The 19,918-nt window shown below is 42.4% G+C and overlaps 1 protein-coding gene across 1 annotated transcript in view; it reads left to right on the top strand.

Moving 5' to 3' along the window:
- pik3c2b (phosphatidylinositol-4-phosphate 3-kinase, catalytic subunit type 2 beta) overlaps positions 1-19,918 on the top strand; it is a 72,579-nt gene that overhangs the window by 30,636 nt on the left and 22,025 nt on the right. The window contains exons 11-15 of the mRNA XM_080424313.1: positions 2,647-2,842; positions 5,879-6,001; positions 10,121-10,288; positions 11,572-11,683; positions 13,819-13,961. Of these exons, the coding sequence (XP_080280439.1) occupies positions 2,647-2,842; positions 5,879-6,001; positions 10,121-10,288; positions 11,572-11,683; positions 13,819-13,961 (742 nt within the window). The remainder of the gene's footprint in view (positions 1-2,646; positions 2,843-5,878; positions 6,002-10,120; positions 10,289-11,571; positions 11,684-13,818; positions 13,962-19,918) is intronic.

Here is a 19,918-nt window from a genome sequence, read left to right on the forward strand (position 1 = left end):
GCATGATGCCATTTCTTGTAGGGTTTTCCCATGCAGCCTTTCCCAATCATTACGTGAGGATTGGATGTTGAATGAGTCTCAGATACATAGGATTGCTATGTTTACCACAGACTGAGGGCGGACTGGAAACAAAAATCAGCCTGGGAATGTAAATTACAGCGGCAATTATATTTGTTATTTTTATATGTAAAAAATGATAAATTAGTGAAAGCATGCAGTCAAAAGCACATCGGCCAGCTGATCAGTCAGTCTTATCAAATAAATACAAACTGAAGGGCTCCAGCATGTTAGTCTACTATGGGACCAGGTTTGTTTTGTAAACCATACAGTGATGTACTGCACGGGATTTATCTCATATTTTGACACTACTTGCAGTTTTTCACTCTGTGGGAAGAAACTGCTGACACGAAAACAGAGAAGTATGTCTAAGTTACAGACGCTGTCAGTTTTATCTTCAACCTCATGTTGAAACGTGTGGTCCGGCAGATCGTATCACATGGACGAAAAAGGAATTGGCTTCAGCCTTAAAGTTGAGCAATAATTCTCAAAAGTGCTGCTTGTGAAAGATTATTGGATCAGATGATGTAATAGACAAAATAATGAATTGAAATAAATAATGTCTCAAATGACAAAAAACATTAAAGTGAACTCTCACAATAAGAACGTTGAGCTTTTATTATATGAATGTGACAGTTAGCATCATTGGTGACAAAATCTGTGAGCCCAACAGTTGCTGTATTTAAATTTTCAAGATGAATATCTTAAAACAAACCTGTTCACCTGATGAAACATCTCGATGGGATTTAAGCTCCTGGCGATTGGCTGAAATGGCAAAAAAAAGCGACCACTGGAGGTCACCAATTGTGGTGTAATTTGCAACAAATACAATACTGGATTTTTTGTAACTTTGGTTACATACTCGTACCGCATCATTAATAATGCTAGCAAGTTCAATTTGGGGGGGGGGTCACACCACATTGTGTGTGTGTGTGCAAGAAAGACCATCTGGCCCACAAAGCGACTGGCCTACCGGTACTATTCCAGAACTTCCCGATGGTCTGTCCGCACCTGCCACAGAGCTCCTCATGAGGTGATAGGTTTGAATGCAGCTCACGATCTGTGCTGCATCGTGTCACCCACTCTCTCTACCCTGTCTTTACTGTCTGTCTCTGCTGTGTTGTAAAATTAAAGGAGGAATGTCTTAAAATAGCAGGATGGAGAATTATGAGGTAAAGAGAGAATAGGAATTACCTGCTATGTCTCCCTCAAAGTTGTCAAGTGAGTTTCAAATTACTCAGACCAACAAGTGGGTGTTAGCAGTGACAGGGGAATTAACAATGAGTTAATTGGCAGAAAGAAATACCCCCAAATTATTATCTGACATTTCTAGTCAACATTTCAAATTTCAAATGTTATGCTGCTCAACATAAAAACCTATGTTATATGCAATATAACACAACATAAAAAGACTTGGATGGAAGACTAATCGTTGACAGATGAAAACCATGACTAAGAAAAACTGGAGCCAGTGAGGGAGAGCAGCAGAGTTGAGTAGAGTCACAGCTGAGTGCGTGGGATCATGGTGGGATCACAGATCTGCACCCTGACGGATGTCCACTTGTCATCCTGCTTTGACACATAAACAGGATGGATACATTCACGTACAAAACGCACGTTACACACACACACACACACACACACACACACACACACACACACACCCCAAATGCTTGAATTAATACAAGTTTTAAGGACCATTTATTGACTGTCCTTACCTTACCTTACTCATAGTCTAGCTTTAAATCTAACCTATATCACTGTACGATATGCCTAGCCTAATCTTAACCTTATCCATAATAACCTAGGCAACTCAGAAGTAGAAACACAAGAACATACATGCACGCACGCACAAGCGTGTGCACACACACACACACACAGACACACAGGCGAGCCATAGTCTAAACATGAGGAAGTGTGTTGAGATGTGTTTAACACAGAGTCAGCTGTGGTGTGTAAAATAGACTGCCAGGTTTATATTCCCCAGGCAGCAGGAGAGGTCACAAGGTCATGGTGAGCTTAAGTGTTTTCAGTCCTCTCTTTAGACCTGACCAGGACTGTTTACACATGTATTTATCATTACAACAAATGCTTAATTCTCCTGAAATAAGTCTGTAGTTAATAACTGTTTTATACTGATAGAGTGGGACGACTGGATATGAATCAGACAAGATCATAATTTGTCATCCCTACAACCAACCCAAAGAGTGAGCAATAATGTGTCAAGGTTCAAAGGTGCAGGGTTCTTTATTTGTTACATTTTGTGTACATAAGAGTAAAATGTACCTTTGTCCGGCTCCTCTGACATTGCAGCAGAAAACTAACAGTAAGATAAGCTAAGATAAACTGTTATTGATTTATCTGTCATAGCAGCGACAGCATCAAGGTACAGTCCATCAGCATCAATATATCAGGATGGATGGATATATAGATAGATAGATAAATAGATAGACGGATAGACGGATAGATGGTTAGATAAATGAATGTGTGTGTGTGTGTGCAGTCTGTCGATGAACATATGAAGGAACTGCTTGCCTTATATGTACAGTCTAATAGAAATAGTAAACCAGTGTCATTTGTCTTTGACAGACAAGGTTGTGGAGAAGTTGACGGCGGCCATTTTGGACCTGGTAGAGTTGTACTGTAGCACCTTCAATGCCAACTTCCACACCACGCCTCAGAGTCACCGCTTAACCGCGCCCATCCAGGAGGCCGGCCTGGTCACCAGCGTGCTGTCATTCAACATATATGCTGCTCATCGTATCCCTATCACATGGGCCACCAGGTAACACACACACACACACACACACGTGTATGCATATGCGTACACATACTTAGGCCACCATCACAAACTCTTTGGGTCTCACATAACGTTCATAAATATGTGCATATCTATGCCATAGTACGGATTTGAAGGTCCCAAATGTGTCTTGAATGTTTTTGAGGTCACACACACCCACCCACCCACCCACCCACGCACGCACGCACGCACGCACGCACGCACGCACGCACGCACGCACGCACGCACGCACGCACGCACGCACGCACGCACGCACGCACGCACGCACGCACGCACGCACGCACGCACGCACGCACGCACGCACGCACGCACGCACACGCACACGCACTCATACAGAGGCAGCTGTGGCAGCTGTTGTGGCTGGAAGCCCTGTCTCTAATCCCTGGGGATTACATGGATGGTACAGAGCATGGTGAAACCTGACAGCTTGCTACACCTCTCCTCCTCTTTTCCGTCATCTTTTAACACTGTCTGTCATCCTCCATCTCTCAACAGAGCTATTCTCTTCTTCTTCTCCTTTCTTCCTCTTCTCCTCAACACTTGTCTTTCATCTTCAGTCTGCCCATCCCCTCTTCATTCCTGAACAACCTCCTCTTTTTTTCTCTCTCTCTCTCTCTCTCTCTCTCTCTCTCTCTCTCTCTCTCTCTCTCTCTCTCTCTTTTTTAATGACCTTTCCCTTTTTCCGTCTCTCCCTCCCTTTGTATGTGGGTGGATTCAGCTTTCCAACCCCTCTCCCCTCCCCTCCCTTTCCTTTCGTGGTTCCATATGCCTTCTGACAGATGCCACCTTGCCAGGCCCACAGTTCACACTGTGCCCCTAACTAACCCCTGTGCTCATTTGCTCTTGTCTTCCGATTCTCTTCTTTATACAGACTTTTAGAAATATATATTTTCAGCCCTTTCTGCTCCATTATGAAGTGGAGACAGACAGGAATGGGGGGGGGGGGGTCAGGTCATGGGAGGGGTTTCAAACTCACAGCGTAGTCATTTATTTTGTTCCTACTGTATGTGGTGTCCACTGACTGACTGTAACAGCAGGGTTCCCCTCCTCGTCTGCTAGAAAATACGTTGTAGTCAGAAACCATGTGCTGCCTGCAAACCTTTACTTTGTTACTACTGTAGATTTTCCTCTTGGGGGGTAGCTTTGTGTGAGCAGTGTGTCAAACGAAGTTCCGTAAAAAGTTGCTATTGAAATTGAGCTTAACCTGCTTTCGCTTCAGTCTGCTGGAATAACTGCTATGCTGTTTCTCTCTCTCCTCATCCTCTCCCCCTCTCCTCCCTTCTCTCACTGCCACGTGAATGGGTCCATCTCTCTCTCTCTCTCTCTCTCTCTCTCTCTCTCTCACACACACTGCAATCCTCCATCAGCCACGTTCTTTGTGCCGTCCTCTCTGTTGCTGGCATGTGATTGGCTCCTGACAAAAGGCTGACTGCCTGGGAAATGGGCTTGACCTATGACCTCCCTGGGGGCGGCACCCAGTGTTGGCTGCTCGCTAGGCACCTGGCCTGCCTCTGTCACATGCCATCTGTGTGTGTGTTTGGGATATATATATATATATATATATACACACACACACACACACACACATCATATGACTGGATATAGGTTTGATGGGTCAATGTAGTGAAAAGCCTGAGTTATACATAATTGCACACAGGTGTCACACACAAAATAGCAAATCTATCAGCTCACTGCGACACATTGTGAGTTTGTAGTTCTTCTATTTTCGGTGTGCGACACTGGCACGCAAATCAAGTATATATCAGTCTTATTATTATTATAAGTAATAAACAGTTTCTGCCAGGCTGGTAGCAGAACACTCTACTCAATCATCCCTGAGGCGTCTCTATAAAACAAAACCCTCCCAATTTGTGAATAGTTTTCATTTGAGTCACCACCTTTTCAAAGTGAATCCAACTCTGCATGCAGTCACTAGATTACTGCTCCCTCGTCTTCTTCTCCTGGAGACTTTACCCTGGTTAACTTTTCTGAAACTCCGTCTGGTTCACATCTGAATAATGTAGAGGAGGGAGAAATTCAAATGAAATAGATATGATTAGAGATGGGACAGTAGCAGTAACATGAAACAGAAAGGCAGATTCCCCAGAGATAGGGTAGTGGTTAAAGGTCTATACCACCGTCCACATGTCATTGTCTATTCACAGCTTCAGCCATATATCATACTGTACATAAACATAGACCATTTTCCCATTAATGGCTTTGTTTCTTAGATTTCATGTGTTTTACATTTTCTCCATACATTAAATGTTATACAGCTTACTTGAATAACTGAGTCCGCTTCGGCTAAACATCATTGCACGATTAAGAAGTAGGGTACGTTGTCATTTAATGTTTTCAGTCAGTCCTCCTCAGGGACTATTTTCGCCCTTAGACTTTGCAAATCAATCTGCGCTTTCAAATGCATTAAAACACAAAGAATATGGTACAATAAATGTCACTGTTGGATTACCTGCAGTATGTCAAGCAAATTGATGGCTTCCTCAGAAATCAAACAAAACAGTGGTATGCTTTGGGAAATGGTCGGCTCTGTTGTCAAGAATACTGTAAACGCTTTAACACCAGGTTCTCTGAACCCACATGAACCCATGTTTGGAGTACAGAGAGTGAATCCTACCACAGCTTCTGTCTCCTGCCTCTCCTCTAAACGGTGTCCCTCTCAGCTTCCTTACTGTGTATGTAGATCAAGAGGAAATGAAAGGACTGACCATTCTCCTTTTTTTAAATGAGAAAACACATTTTGGCAGGGGCAGATGAGAGTATAGGAAAATAAGCTAAATATAGGGGAGGAAATAAGGAGATGAAGGGAGGGAGGGAAAAATAAGAGCTTGTCTTGGATTAGAGAGGTAGATGGGTAGGATAACGTTTTGAAACGACTGACCCACATACTGTCGCACACATAGTGCCATTCTATGGTACTTCAAGTTCTAATCCCTTTTTAACAGCAATGCTTGTTTTCTCTGGGAATCTCGTTGGTTGAACTGTTCTTCCTCTTCCTGACAGCTATGAGGGCTTCTTCCTGTCGTGCTCACTGATGCATGGAGGAGTGGAGCTTTGTGCTCCCCAACACACCAGCAAGCAGTGTGTCAGCAAGTACCTCTTCCACCTGGTGTACTGGGACCAGAGGTATGTATATCCCCTGGATCCATCAATCAGTCTTACTGAAGCTCTAGGCAAGTCCATATAGTATGATTAAGGCACGTATAAACTCTACATGGTTCATTATGTAAAGAAAAACAAACACAAATAGATAAATAGTGGAGGTACTTTTGTGGCCTAATGGCAGCGTGTTCTCTCCTTACACACAAGACACACACACACACACACACACACACACACACACACACACACACACACACAGACCCTCTCATAGACGGCGACCCACTATGACCCATGCCTTACAAACAAAATGGCTATGTGATGTGTGAATCCATTGCTTTTTGTATTATTATGCCTACAGTATTTGTGAAGTGTGGATTTATATACCCCGCTTGTATTCTACTCCATATAAGAATTAGCATGCAATACGTTAAATAAATGAAAATGATCCTTATAAATGATCTGATGACAAAATTGTGGCCTCTCACGCCTGATTGCGCCCACTAATCAATTACGTGACCTGTGCGTGGCTATGACACACATCTCTCGGGTTTGACCTGATGAAGAGCCCAGGCTCAAAACATCATCAGAGCATGTGAGCATGCGAATCACATTTACCCCCGCCTGACATAAATTAAATAAATAAATAAAAACCTATGCGAACAGCACAGCCACTCTCTGTACTGTATATGTCCTTATCGGAGGAATGTGCATACTTGAAGTCAGCCAGCTGTGAATAACTACTGCATGGTTTTTCATGGTATGTCGTCCAGGGGTTTTTACATGTGGCTGTGGAACCTGGGGCTGCGTTTGTTGGCTATGTTTAGTAACAGCCTACTTTCTGTAAATGTGTCAGCTGCCTTTTCTGTGTGTATGTGTGTGTGTTTGCATGTGTACCTGTGTGATAGTGTGTGTGTGTCTGTGTGTGTGTGTGTTGAGAAGATGGTCAGATGGAGCCTGTTTGGCATGATGTTGAACTGTTGGATGAACCACTCTCCTTTCATGTTTTATCAATTATTGGCATAAAAGATTCATGAATAACACTGAAAAAGCACATGTATTAAAGTTCCCAGTCGCCAAGACTGATTTCAGTCATTTGGATTCCAAATAGGCCAGCATGTCTTTTTCTTAGTGTGTAACTTTAACACTGCTGCTCTGTCAAGCCCTACAGCTAATAATTGATCGTTTCTTTTAAGATTGAAGCTCTGAATTGGTCAAACTAGCAATAGAATACATGTTCAGAAGCATCTTCCATAAACCCTAATGGCCTTAGATAATTCTTAGAAGCAATGGTTAAAGCCTCAGGCTGCGATTTCTTCAACTGGTTGGCTGTATGTAGAACACCAGGAACATAGGTTTAGAGTGATAATACCAAAACATAATTTTACATTTATTGTGTTAATTGTTTTGGAAACATGGCTCTAGTGTCGGGGGCTCCTTTCACACAAATCACAGATTGGGACCCACCCAAGCAAAAATAGAAGATCTACAAGCTCACAATGCTTCATGTCGCAGCATGTTTAGAGCTTGTAGATCAGCTGTTTTTGGAGAAGAGATGTGGTGTTGAGGGAAAAAGGAGCAGACCTAGTATATAGAGGCCAGGGGTACCCTGGTCAACTAAGTATATATAGGGTTCAAGTGATTATTTAATGTATGAATGAATGTAAGGCCAGACCTCTGTATGTACATCCGGTGACTTGGTTATTGTCTTCGGCCTGGCGGAGAGTATGTTTTACCCTCCGTGTGTGTGTGTGTGTGTGTGTGTGTGTGTGTGTGTGTGTCCGTCTGAGAACACCTAACATTGGTCAAGCTTCACGTGACATCACAATATGTAATATAAATAGGTAAGACAGAATTAATCAGGAACAGTTTTACCACCTCGCCTGGCAGAGACCTGTGCTCCGAGGAGCACATTTTCTAGTTTCCCCTGTCTTTGCCCTGGGCCTCATGTATTGTCCCTGAAATTTATATTTGGCCAGCTGCTGCTGTTGCAGTATGGCATGCCCTTATATTTGAAGCATTGCTGTTGTTATATTTTTAACCTAAGTTCAGTGACATTTGAAGAAGTAGAGAAATACCAGAGGGTGGGGGCCAGACAGCCAGAGTGCAAATTTAGTTGAGAAATATTGTGGTATTTAAAAGGGTGCAGCAGTTAATAGAACTAATCAATTTAATAAATGTAGAAAATGTTTGTATTACATTGTAATAACATAATGATTTTTGAACTTTTTTAAGTTGTAAAAATAGTAAAAAATGCCTATCTGCCGATCTTCAAGATTGGCTAAAGATTAGTTTGCTCTCCCCTGGATAGGCTGTACTCAAATCTTTGGATGAAGATTTTTAGGAACCATTCCTTGCTCCTGGTCATATGGAGTTGATGATACCATGCAAATAGAATGATGATTCCACCTCCTTTCTTTCCCAGTGCTGTTCTTTGTTGTCAGAACGTCCACTTCCCCAGATACATAGTTTTTACATCCCTCAAATGGGATCTGCATGCTTGTTGGGACAAATGTTACACTGACCAATGCTCTTGTATTGTATGGATAAAGCAGAAATGCCTGTAAAGGTGCTCCTCTAATATTTGTGTTATATCTGAGAGCATGTAGTTAATTAATATTTTGTCCTCCACTGTATTAATTTAACTCTGAGATAATTAAATTAACGACAATTAATTCAAGCTTTTGACTGTGTGGATCCAAAATTAATGAATACTTTCTTCTTCTTTTTTTTATATATATATTTTTAGGCCTTTTCTGCCTTAACTGATAGTGAACAGTAGATTGACAGGAAATGGGGAGAGATGGTGGGGTGACACGCAGCAAAGGTCGTCGGGATCGGGAGTCAAACCCACGACACGCTGTCAGGCTGGATTACCAGCCTAGGTGCCCAGACGGTTACGCCAACCGTCCGGGCCAAAATGAATGAATACTATTGATACCATCAATTAATTACATAGTTAATGAACTTTCTTTTTACAGACCTATCAGTGTTACAGAAGATATTTTGTTCCATTGGAGAGTGCTTACAGCAGTTCATCCAAAGTGTCCCCTGAGCATGATGTGTTGCACAGATTTCGCTCAGCGTGCACGCTAATAAAAGCTAACACAACCACCTGTGGGATTTAGCCAACCAACAGCAATTAGGTTTAGAATGTGGCCATGTTTAGCTTGTTGTCACATCACACACTAATGTGAAGAGATGTTTCACTGTACCATTGGCACAGTGGAACATCAGATAGCCGTTTTGGCCAGTTATCCTTGACCTTTTTAATTTCAAGGAACCCCTGAGGGTCCCTGGACCCCCACATTGAGAACCAGTGGTTTTCATTATCTGTAAGATGGAATGTGGAGTTTTTCATTTCATTTCTGTCATACTGACCTGAAAACCCATTTTGAGTTGTGTGCAGCATGGAAGAAATATTATGTTTAGCCTTCTAATCACACACATTCTTTCTATATGCAAAATGTATTATTTTACATATTTACTGACATGTTTAGCTGTTGACTTGCGCTGTCAACCTACTTTCACCAACTTTAAACCTACTGTAAATTCCTCGAGATTTGGTCAATATTATTTACAAATCATGAAGTCTAGCCCTAAAGTCAACTTCAACAGTTCAACTTCAAGTTTATTGCCACATCACAAGTTTACAGGTGTATAAGCTTCCACAAATTGCAGTCATAAAGATAATCATACGTAAAATAACAAAACATTATCAAATATACATACTGTGTACTCAAAAAATACAATGGAGATAAGGCACAGTACCTCAGTCTCTTGAGCAAGTAAGAGACATCACTAAGCAGCAGATATAATTTCTGTGTTAAAAATCTGATGAGGGCCGATGGTTCGGGCTCATGATGCAGTCAGAGCAATTACAGTATCTGATCAGAAAGTCCCCGGTTTGATTCCCGGCCGGCCAGATCATTTGCTGAATGTCATGCCCCACTCTCTCTCTCTCTCCACACATTTCCTGTCTCTCCCCACTGTCGCTGTCAATAAAGGCTACAAAATGGCTAATATAATAATAATCAGATGAGAAATCAATCAAATCCTTATAATGCAACTTATTTTCTTTTTACTTTTCCCATCTCTCTCTCTCTCTCTCTCTCTCTCTCTCTCTCTCCACCTCCATCCCTCCAGGGTGTGCTTCCCGGTACAGATCAACCAGTTGCCCAGGGAGTCCCAGTTGACAGTGACTCTGTATGCCAGTCCTCTCCCTCCCCCAGGGGGCACAGAGGAGAAGGGCAAACAGCGTCGCGGCATGGAGGCGCTGGGATGGGTCACCATGCCTCTGTTCAACTTCAGACAGTGAGTCACACACTGGATCACACCCTCGCCTCATCCTTTTACAGATTTTGGGGGATCAAGTGTCCTCACAGAGATAGAAAAATTAGCAGAGAACAATGCTACCGATCAATGGTCATTTGGCTGCCCTTGAGAGCACCGTTATCTCATTATCACTGGATTGTGACTCAGTAGAATGAGAGGGGTTTCTGTCATTCTGACACCAACCACAGAGACTTTAGTCAGCACATGCTGTACAAGGGCATAGAGAGTCTCCTTTTTATCCCTTGTGTCCCTGCTGAAAATGTGTCTCTATTCCCACTGGATGCTATGTAATGATATACATTTCATTTTTTGTATTGTGTAGATTTTACTTGTTCGTTGTTTGAACCCTTCAATTTCTTATGTTAAGTACTTTCACCAAAATACCGGTCAGCAGCTCTAAACAAAAATCTGTTTTACTAAATTATAGCAGTAGTAAAACCAGATTATTGTTGTCTACATCCGGTTGTCAAGTGGGTTTTAAGCACACATGTCAGAAAAATATATATGCACATTTGACACATTTCTGATATGTATAATGGACTCTAAATGTGCAGATAATGCACCTATATATCCATAGATCTTCAGAGACATATCAGATGTGTATATTCATACTTTCTCTCACTTACACATAATGCACATATTGGACACTTCACAGTAGCAGTGGAAGCTCTGCCAGGGTTTTCCACCATGTTAATTGTCTACTTGATATGAGTCACAGTCCAAAGCTGCTTTTAAAAATACAGTGTTGAGCCTGCTAGGTGCTGCAGGCTAAACGGACACACTCTCTGCTGTTCAGTTCAAAGCAATACTGTGGAAATGTACAGGCTTTTGGCAGATAAGGTGGCTGGGACTAGCCTGGAATATTTATGACGACACATTTGTTTCCCATTTTTCTAGCAGACAATGCATTTCCAAAATAGCCAGTGCAAGCCAGGTGGTGATGGCAAAGATGTCAGATTGGGTTCAAATTCCTTTTGTCAAGGTGCAGACAGTTAAGGTGCAGAGATAGACGGTTAGGGAGCTGAGTTAGCATGGACTTGTCTTAAGCAGCATCTGCTTCTGTTCAGACAGGTCATAACATACCAGCTGTGTCCAAAGCTGACCTCCATAACCTGCCCTAATAATAGAACAATGGAACGAATCACAGCATGTTAGGTTAGAGTTAATGTAGTCATTGGAAGCCAATAGACAGTCGTCACAAGTAGTAATATTATTTTTGTGTGTGTGTGTGTGTGTGTGTCATTCATCCTGTGTCCCCGCAGTGTTCTGACATGTGGCAGGAAGTTACTGGGTCTATGGCCTTCAACACCAGGAAGTGGAAACGCCCGCTCCAGCTCCCCCAACTTCAGCCAGCCTGACAGTGTCATCCTGCAGGTAACACACACACACACACACACACACACACACACACACACACACACACACACACACACACACACACACACACACACACACACACACACACACACGCACACGTGCACCTGTAGTGTCCCATGTATATATTACTATATCTACATGGACACACACACAGACACACACACACACACACACACACACACACACACACACACACACACACACACACACACACACACACACACACACACACACACACACACACACACACACACACACACACACACACACAAACACAAACGTGCACCTGCATGTTTCTATGTTGCCCGTCTTTTTGTCATTCGGACACAATTCAACTTCCTTTTCTAATTCTGTCTCTCCCTTCTATTCAACTCTCTACTCTACTCTACTTTACTCTACTCTACTCTACTCTACTCTACTCTACTCTACTCTACTCTACTCTACTCTACTCTACTCTACTCTACTCTACTCTACTCTACTCTACTCACCACTACTCCCTTGAATTTGAACCTAATGGGGGTTGCAGATGTAGTTCTGAAGCATTTCCTCTAGACTAGTCTACATAATAGAAGGAGATCACAGATGTATAGCTGCTCGCAGCACTTGTGTTAAAACAGATATGAAGGTACAAATACACGCACTGTATGTTCACACACACATACTATACACTTAAACTCGCCGTAACTCTAAACCTAAGCACTGACCCTAACAATGGCTCCTTGAGCAGCATATTACGCCTTCGCAGAAATGTCCCCACCTTTTGAATCCTTGTGAGAACATTTGGTTCACACAGATACAGTAGACACACACACACACACACACACACACACACACACACACACACACACACACACACACACACACACACACACACACACACACACACACACACACACACTACAGACGTAATATTGTAAGTAGGTCAGTTGTATCTCACCAGAACTTACCCTTCATGTTCCTGCTTGTCCCCATTGAAATGCACACTCACACACATTGTTCTAGCTCTTTCCTATGTTAGTGTAAGCTCTCGTGCTTCCTGTCCTACCAGCCTAGTGTGACACTGCCAACTATCCGTTTTGTGCCCGTTGGATTCTTTGCCTCAGTGCATTGGCCAGACTGACACTGTGTGTGGGTGCGGGTGCGTCTGCACGTGCGTGCCTGAGTGTGCGTGTTTGCGTGCATGTGTCCCACTGTATTGTTTCCTCATTACCATATTAATATGTATTGATGGAAAGGGGCAGGCACACACACACACACACACAAACACACACATCTCTGCGAGGGTACATCTGAGGCGCTATACACATCTGTCCCTCATTAACCAATATATTAGCCTCCCTCCCTCTCTTTCTCTCACACACACTGTCAGCTGTTTGAGTCTGCTGCACTTCTTTCCGCCATTCCTCCTCTTTTTTTTAATCTCTCTGTGTATGTCTTCTTCTTCAGCTCTCTCCTATCAGCAGCCATAAGGCTCATTTTTCTTCCGCTATGGCATCTGTTTTCTCACTCCCTCTCTGCTGTGTGTGTGTGTGTGTGTGTGTGTGTGTGTGTGTGTGTGTGTGTGTGTGTGTGTGTGTGTGTGTGTGTGTGTGTGTGTGTGTGTGTGTGTGTGTGTGTGTGTGTGTGTGTGTGTGTGTGTGTGTGTGTGTGTGTGTGTGTGTGTGTGTGTGTGTGTGCGTGCGTGCGTGCGTGCGTGCGTGCGTGCGTGCGGTGTGTGTGTTGGGGCCAACTCAGCAATCGTTTAATCCATCAGATCACAATTTTTCTTTCTACATAACAACTGCAGGGTTTCTGTTAAACTAATACATTGGAAACTGCATGTTGAGCAAAAGATTCCAGTTCAAATGTGTCTGATACTCTTATCCAGGATTACTTTGAATAAAGAACAGGTATGGGGGATGGGGGTGTGTTTACACTTTGACAACACACAGTGCCTGCAGTGTGGATTGGACCTGGTACCTTGCTGTGGGAAAGGAACCACTGCAAAATCCTTATGTCCTCAGAATTAAATAGATTTTGCAGTGTGGGACTCATCCGGAGTTAAATGTACACTGAGGTGTTTTCTGTACACTAACCGCCAGGCCAGTCTGGCTGCCACAACTAATGTTTTTTTCTCTCTTGTGTCCCATAAGGTGGACTTCCCCACCTCGTCGTTTGAGGTGCGTTTCAGCACCCCGGCGCCAGCTGACTTCTGTCCAAAATACGATTTCTCCAGACTAGACACGGTCAGTCAGATCCAACTCCAGGATGTTCTGCGCAAGAAGTCCCTCTTCTGGTCAGTCAGTCACACGCACACACGCACACACACATGGACACGCACGCGCACGCACACACGCTCGCGCGCACACACACACAAACCTTGTTAACTTAAAGGTCACAAGAAAAGAGGCTAGACCACATGGTAAAGATCTGTTTAGTCCAGACTTTTAACACATTGGGTGCCAAAACCGTATATATACGGTTTTGCGCATACTAACGTTGAGTGCCAAAACCGTATATATACGGTTTTTGAAAAAAAAAAAAAAAAAATTACTTTTTTTTTTTTTTTTTAATTTTTTTTTTTTTTTTCCTTCACAGCAACAGGAAATATCACTCCTACAAGATTTAGACTCCAATCCACCTCCTGGTTAACTTATGACTTCAAAAACCTGTATCTCGGCTCCTGTGCACTTTTTTTTTTTACAATGTTAATTTAACTATTTTGAACTGGCTGCAACTATGGAATGGATTTCCGAATGTTTTAAATTTTTTCCCCCCGATTGTACGAGACCTGTATGTGTGTAATGAGGGGATCACCGTGAGGACGGTGATCACTGAAAATATTTTGTGACTACTCGAAAAAGGTTCAAAATGTTTAAAAAGTCCTGGCACTCAAAGTATAATATTTTAATAAACCTCTGGCACCCAATGTGTTAATGTACATAAATAATGAAATTAATCATGACTAATGAATGATGTATGGAATTTAGTCAAGCAGCGTGAAGTGGTAGAGAAATGTTGTATGGTGAAAAAAGAAAGAAACAAACAACCAACCAAACCAAAATGTGGGCCTGGGCCCTGAGGAAAGACGGTAAGAGACAGGGCCTTGACCCTTTTAAAGGCCTGTACCCAGCTGCAGGCCCTGAACTCATCAGTACCTGTCTGAAAGAAATATAGCCCAATTAACCACTTGAACCCTAGTGTCCCTTTTCTGGTGTGAACATTAGGCGAAATATAGATATATAAGATTGGCTATTTTTGGCGGAGAGATTTGATGTAGAGGGTGGGCAAGTAAAGTATAGAACCCTGGGAGACTCCAGTCAGTGAAGTATATAGGGTTTAAGTTGTTAAGCAGAGCAGGCAAATTGACATGTCAGGCAAACTGTGGAAAAGTAACTAAGTACCTTTAGTCAAGTACTGTACTTAAGTACAATGTTGAGGTAATTTTACTGTACTGAAGTATTTCCAATTTTCAGTACAATTTTCCACTACAATTATTTGACAACTTTAGTTACTAGTTACTTTATAGATTTGGATTATTATTACAAAACATACATTAACCACTTCAGCCCTATATACAGTACATTTCGACCTTGATTTTTATACATTTGAAAACTTGTGAAATGGGACATTCTGCATAGTGAGTACTTTCTACTTTTGGTACTTTAAGTGCATTTTGATACCAATACTTTTGTACTTTTACTCAAGCAAATTTTGAATTCCGGACTTTTACTTGTAACAGAGAACTTCTACATTCTACATAGCAGTATTGATACTTTTACTTAAGTAAACAATGTGAGTACTTTTTCCACCACTGCTGCAGGTCACGTATACAGGCCCGTAGACACATCACATCACATCACACTTGAACATTTCTCTCCTTTCTCTTCAGTTTTCAGCCTCTCTCAGGAGCTGTCTGCGTGTCTGGATGCTCTTTTTCTCAGGAGCTGTCTGTGTGTCTGGATGCTCTTTTTCTGTGTCCTCACGCGTCTGCAAACACACACAAAGTACACACCTCACCAGTGTTGATTTTGACAGCAAATTTTGATTTAGTTTTAGTCATAGTCTTTTGAATAAAATTCCATTTAGTTTTAGTCATATTTTAGTCATTTGAAATGTTTTAGTTTTTGTCGAGTTTTAGTCGACTAAATCTACAGTTGATTTAGTCGACAAAAAATTTTGGCGATGCCTTGATGGCGTTGTAATGAAAATAGCCGAACTACAGCCGATCACAACGCGTCGCAGCGCGACACGTTGTGAGCGTTGTAGATCTGCTATTTTCAGAGCACAACCCGAGCGCATCCAAACATAAAATGACTTGTCTTTTAGTTCTACTGGATTTCTTCTCCACTCGTCCCTCACTAACATTTTAGTCTAGTTTTTATTTTTGTTGATGAAATTGTCAATATATTTAGTCTTAGTTTAAGTCATCATAGCTTAGTTTTTATTTAGTTTTCATCAGTGTAAAAAGGCAGTCGACGAACATTTTTCGTCGTAGTTTTAGTCGACGAAATCAACACTGCACCTCACTCAACACAATGCCTTGTGTTTCTGCCTTTCTTTGTTGCATCCTGTTTTTGTCTTAAGTGTCCATTGCTCTCCTCTTTATCTCTCCTTCGCTCTCTTCACACTGGGTCGACTCATTGACGTAAAAAACACGTGCTAACGTGTGGACTTCCTTTCTATTGCTGCTGCTGCAATATCCTGTGTACATACAGCATGGATTTATACCGCCATAACTTATCGTTACGTGTCAGATGTTTAGCTGATGTTCGCATTCACAGTGACTTGCAGAGAGTGAATAAGTATCTCTTTACAAATAGGTCCATGTACTCTACTGTATGTATATATAATTAGTTTTAATTAATTAGTTTAATTTAAATGTTTGGTGCATGACCATGGTATAATAAATCAGGATAATCGACTCTCAAGACGTACATTTATAAATGCACAAGTCATTGTGGATTATCCCTTACATTATTATGCTCGCTTCATAAAGCCCCCCTGAAAACATGTACTGTAGGCTTATTATATAGAACACTTAATGTTATGTTAATGACAGCGCTTCACCTTGACTGATTGCTGTTTGCTTTGTTGTCTCACAGCCAACACTCATTTTCATTAGTGTGCGTTGATTGAATGTGATTGAAGGTTGAATGTGCTTTCGTGCGTGTGTATATATGTCTGTGTTTTGGGGGGAAGGGGTTTTATAAATGCCTGCAGCAGCTGTGGCAGTCTTTGGAGACGTGGTGTTATTTACAAGACTGGGCCTCCTCTGAGGTTCTACACAAAGTATTAGTTGATACTAATGTGGCACAAATGGAGCACATGAAGCTTTATTTTTCTGTTTTACACAATGTAGGGAAATTATATCTTTACAACCTTCATGCCTCTCACGCACACACACACACACACACACACACACACACACACACACACACACACACACACACACACACACACACACACACACACACACACAAACTCTCACATTAACGTTTGCACAAACATACGCACAGACCCAAAGTGTCTGCTGAAAACATCAGGTGACTTGGCTGTATTGTCAATTAGCTACCCTTAATAGATAAGATAGACTGTCATACAGACAAAAGGATAGACTGACGGTCGGTGCTCAACAGGTCCTGTTTGACTCTAGGAAGACGAAAGTGGAAACGTCAGTCACCCCTGCAAAACAATAAACACGTGCAGACCAGTCGAGTGCGCCAGTATATTTTATTTGGGTAGTCTCTCCTGAAGTGCCCAGGTACTATTTTCTCGGACCGAAAAAGTTATCACCCTCACAGACTGACAGAGTGGTCAGTTATCTCATTGATATGTTTTCTGACATACTGTAGCTATTTTATACAGTAAAATAGCTACTCTTGGAATGTGTTGTTTGAACATTGTGTGTTATTGACGTATGTGAAGTTATTGACGTATTTAGGACATATTTAGCTAGAGACAAATAACAATAGGGTGAGAGAGAGGGGAAGTAAAGGCTCTCTCTGTGTGTGTGTGTGTGTGTGTGTGTGTGTGTGTGTGTGTGTGTGTGTGTGTGTGTGTGTGTGTGTGTGTGTGTGTGTGTGTGTGTGTGTGTGTGTGTGTGTGTGTGTGTGTGTGTGTGTGTGTGTGTGTGTGTGTGTGTGTGTGTGTTGGTCGGTCAGAAAATGATGATGTCAGAGCAGCAGCTGGTGGAAAAAGGACCCCTCCCCTTGATATTACGTTCACCCCTCCCTACTCCATTTCTCCCCTCTTTCTACCCATCCCCCTCTCATCCCCTCCACCCCCTCCTCTTTTGTCCTGTGTGTGTGTGTGTGTGTGTGTGTGTTTGATAAGATAGCCATTTTAAAAGGTCACTGAATGTAAATCAGAGAGAGAGAACCAGCTGATTCCCCACAAGACTAGTTTTTTTTTATATTTAACGACAATTAGATTTTACATTGAACTTTCAGGCCATTAGCCAACCCTCTTATCCAGAGCCACTTCATGTACCATGAACGAGCAGGCTCAGCATCTTGTGTGTGTGTGTGTGTGTGTGTGTGTGTGTGTGTGTGTGTGTGTGTGTGTGTGTGTGTGTGTGTGTGTGTGTGTGTGTGTGTGTGTGTGTGTGTGTGTGTGAGTGTGAGAGAACGTGTACCTCCATTGCCTTCTGGTCGTGACATTACACTTGCCGTCTGGGGGCGTGTCAGCAGGAATGGAAACAATTGTGTGTGTGTGTGTGTGTTTTCCAGTTTTGTGAGGGCATGTGGCTGGTCCTCACTTGTCATGGGCTCGTTTTAGAGGCTTAGGCATATAGAAGTTCTCATGAGTGTGTGTGTTTGCATATATTCATGCATTTAGTTATATTTGTGTGCTTGTCTTGGAGCCAAGCGTAGGCGTGTTTGTTTGTGTTTATAGATAAACAGGATTCTCTGTCTTTGGTGTGTGTATACCTTTTGAAAGACGGAAGGAAAGAGGGGGCTGTGTGTGTGTGTGTGTGTGTGTGTGTGTGTGTTGATGTTGACTCCATGTGTTCCTTTTCAGATAAGACTGCAAGGCGGACTCTTTCTGTGTTTGTGTTTGTGTGTGCACACTGTGTAGACGTTTGGTTTGCCTCTCTTTGGAAAAAGAAGACCTTTAAGTTGTTTACCAGTGCGACCTCAGAGAACTAGATTTGTCCTTCTTGCTTTATTCCTTCATATTATCACCACTGGCACATGGAATCCTTTGATCACTTACACAAGGCAGCCATACGGCTGCCGTGTTAAGTGGTGAGATGGGTGGGCCGTGTGCATTTTCAGAGCATGATTATTTTAATGATCAATCAATCGATTGTGTTCCGGCTTGGATCAATGGAATGTGGTATACTTTAAGTTCCTATGTATCTGTATCACAATGAAAACACATTTTCCAAGATTTTAAAGGGGAGAAAACCTTATCTATTTTTTTCTTCATATTTTAAATATTAATGTTACATTATCATTAAAATCCCAGTGTTTTGTCAATTATTTGGGGGCCCACTTTCAATATCCTCACGGACCCACAGGTTGGGAATCGCTGCATTACATTCTTCCTGCTGTATCTATCAACATCCTACTCCTGGCTGCTTGACTGACCCAATTCCCGCTCGGGGACCAATAAATATACGTTATCTTTTGAGGATCAGGAAAAGTAGATGAACTGAGCTCCTGGTCAACCTGTTCTCCAGACTGTTTAGATGTTTTGGTGACTTGGCCCAAGGAAGTGAAGCCATTTACAACAACCGTGTCCAAATGTGTCAGCCAATCATAACAGTCGCTGTGTTGCTGCCAATCCTAACAGAGCGTGCTCTCTGAGGGGTGTCTGCTACTGTAGTTAGACATACATGTGTGTGTGTGTGTGTGTGTGTGTGTGTGTGTGTGTGTGTGTGTGTGTGTGTGTGTGTGTGTGTGTGTGTGTGTGTGTGTGTGTGTGTGTGTGTGTGTGTGTGTGTGTGTGTGTGTGTGTGTGTGTGTGTGTGTGTGTACACTGTACAGTGTGTGTGCATGCACACACTGTACAGTGTGTGTACAGTGTATGTGCTTACACACACACACACACACACACACACACACACACACACACACACACACACACACACACACACACATCTGTTAGAGTTGTTAGGGTCACCCTCAGTATGTCCTTCCTACTGTCTGCACCACAGTTGGTGTTGTGCACGTGCACACACACACACACACACACACACACACATAATGATGGAGTACTCGTAACCTCCAGCAGTGCATGTCCGCT

Source organism: Gymnoscopelus braueri (genome assembly GCF_963280865.1).
Source record: "Gymnoscopelus braueri genome assembly, chromosome: 3".
Lineage (NCBI taxonomy): Eukaryota > Metazoa > Chordata > Actinopteri > Myctophiformes > Myctophidae > Gymnoscopelus > Gymnoscopelus braueri.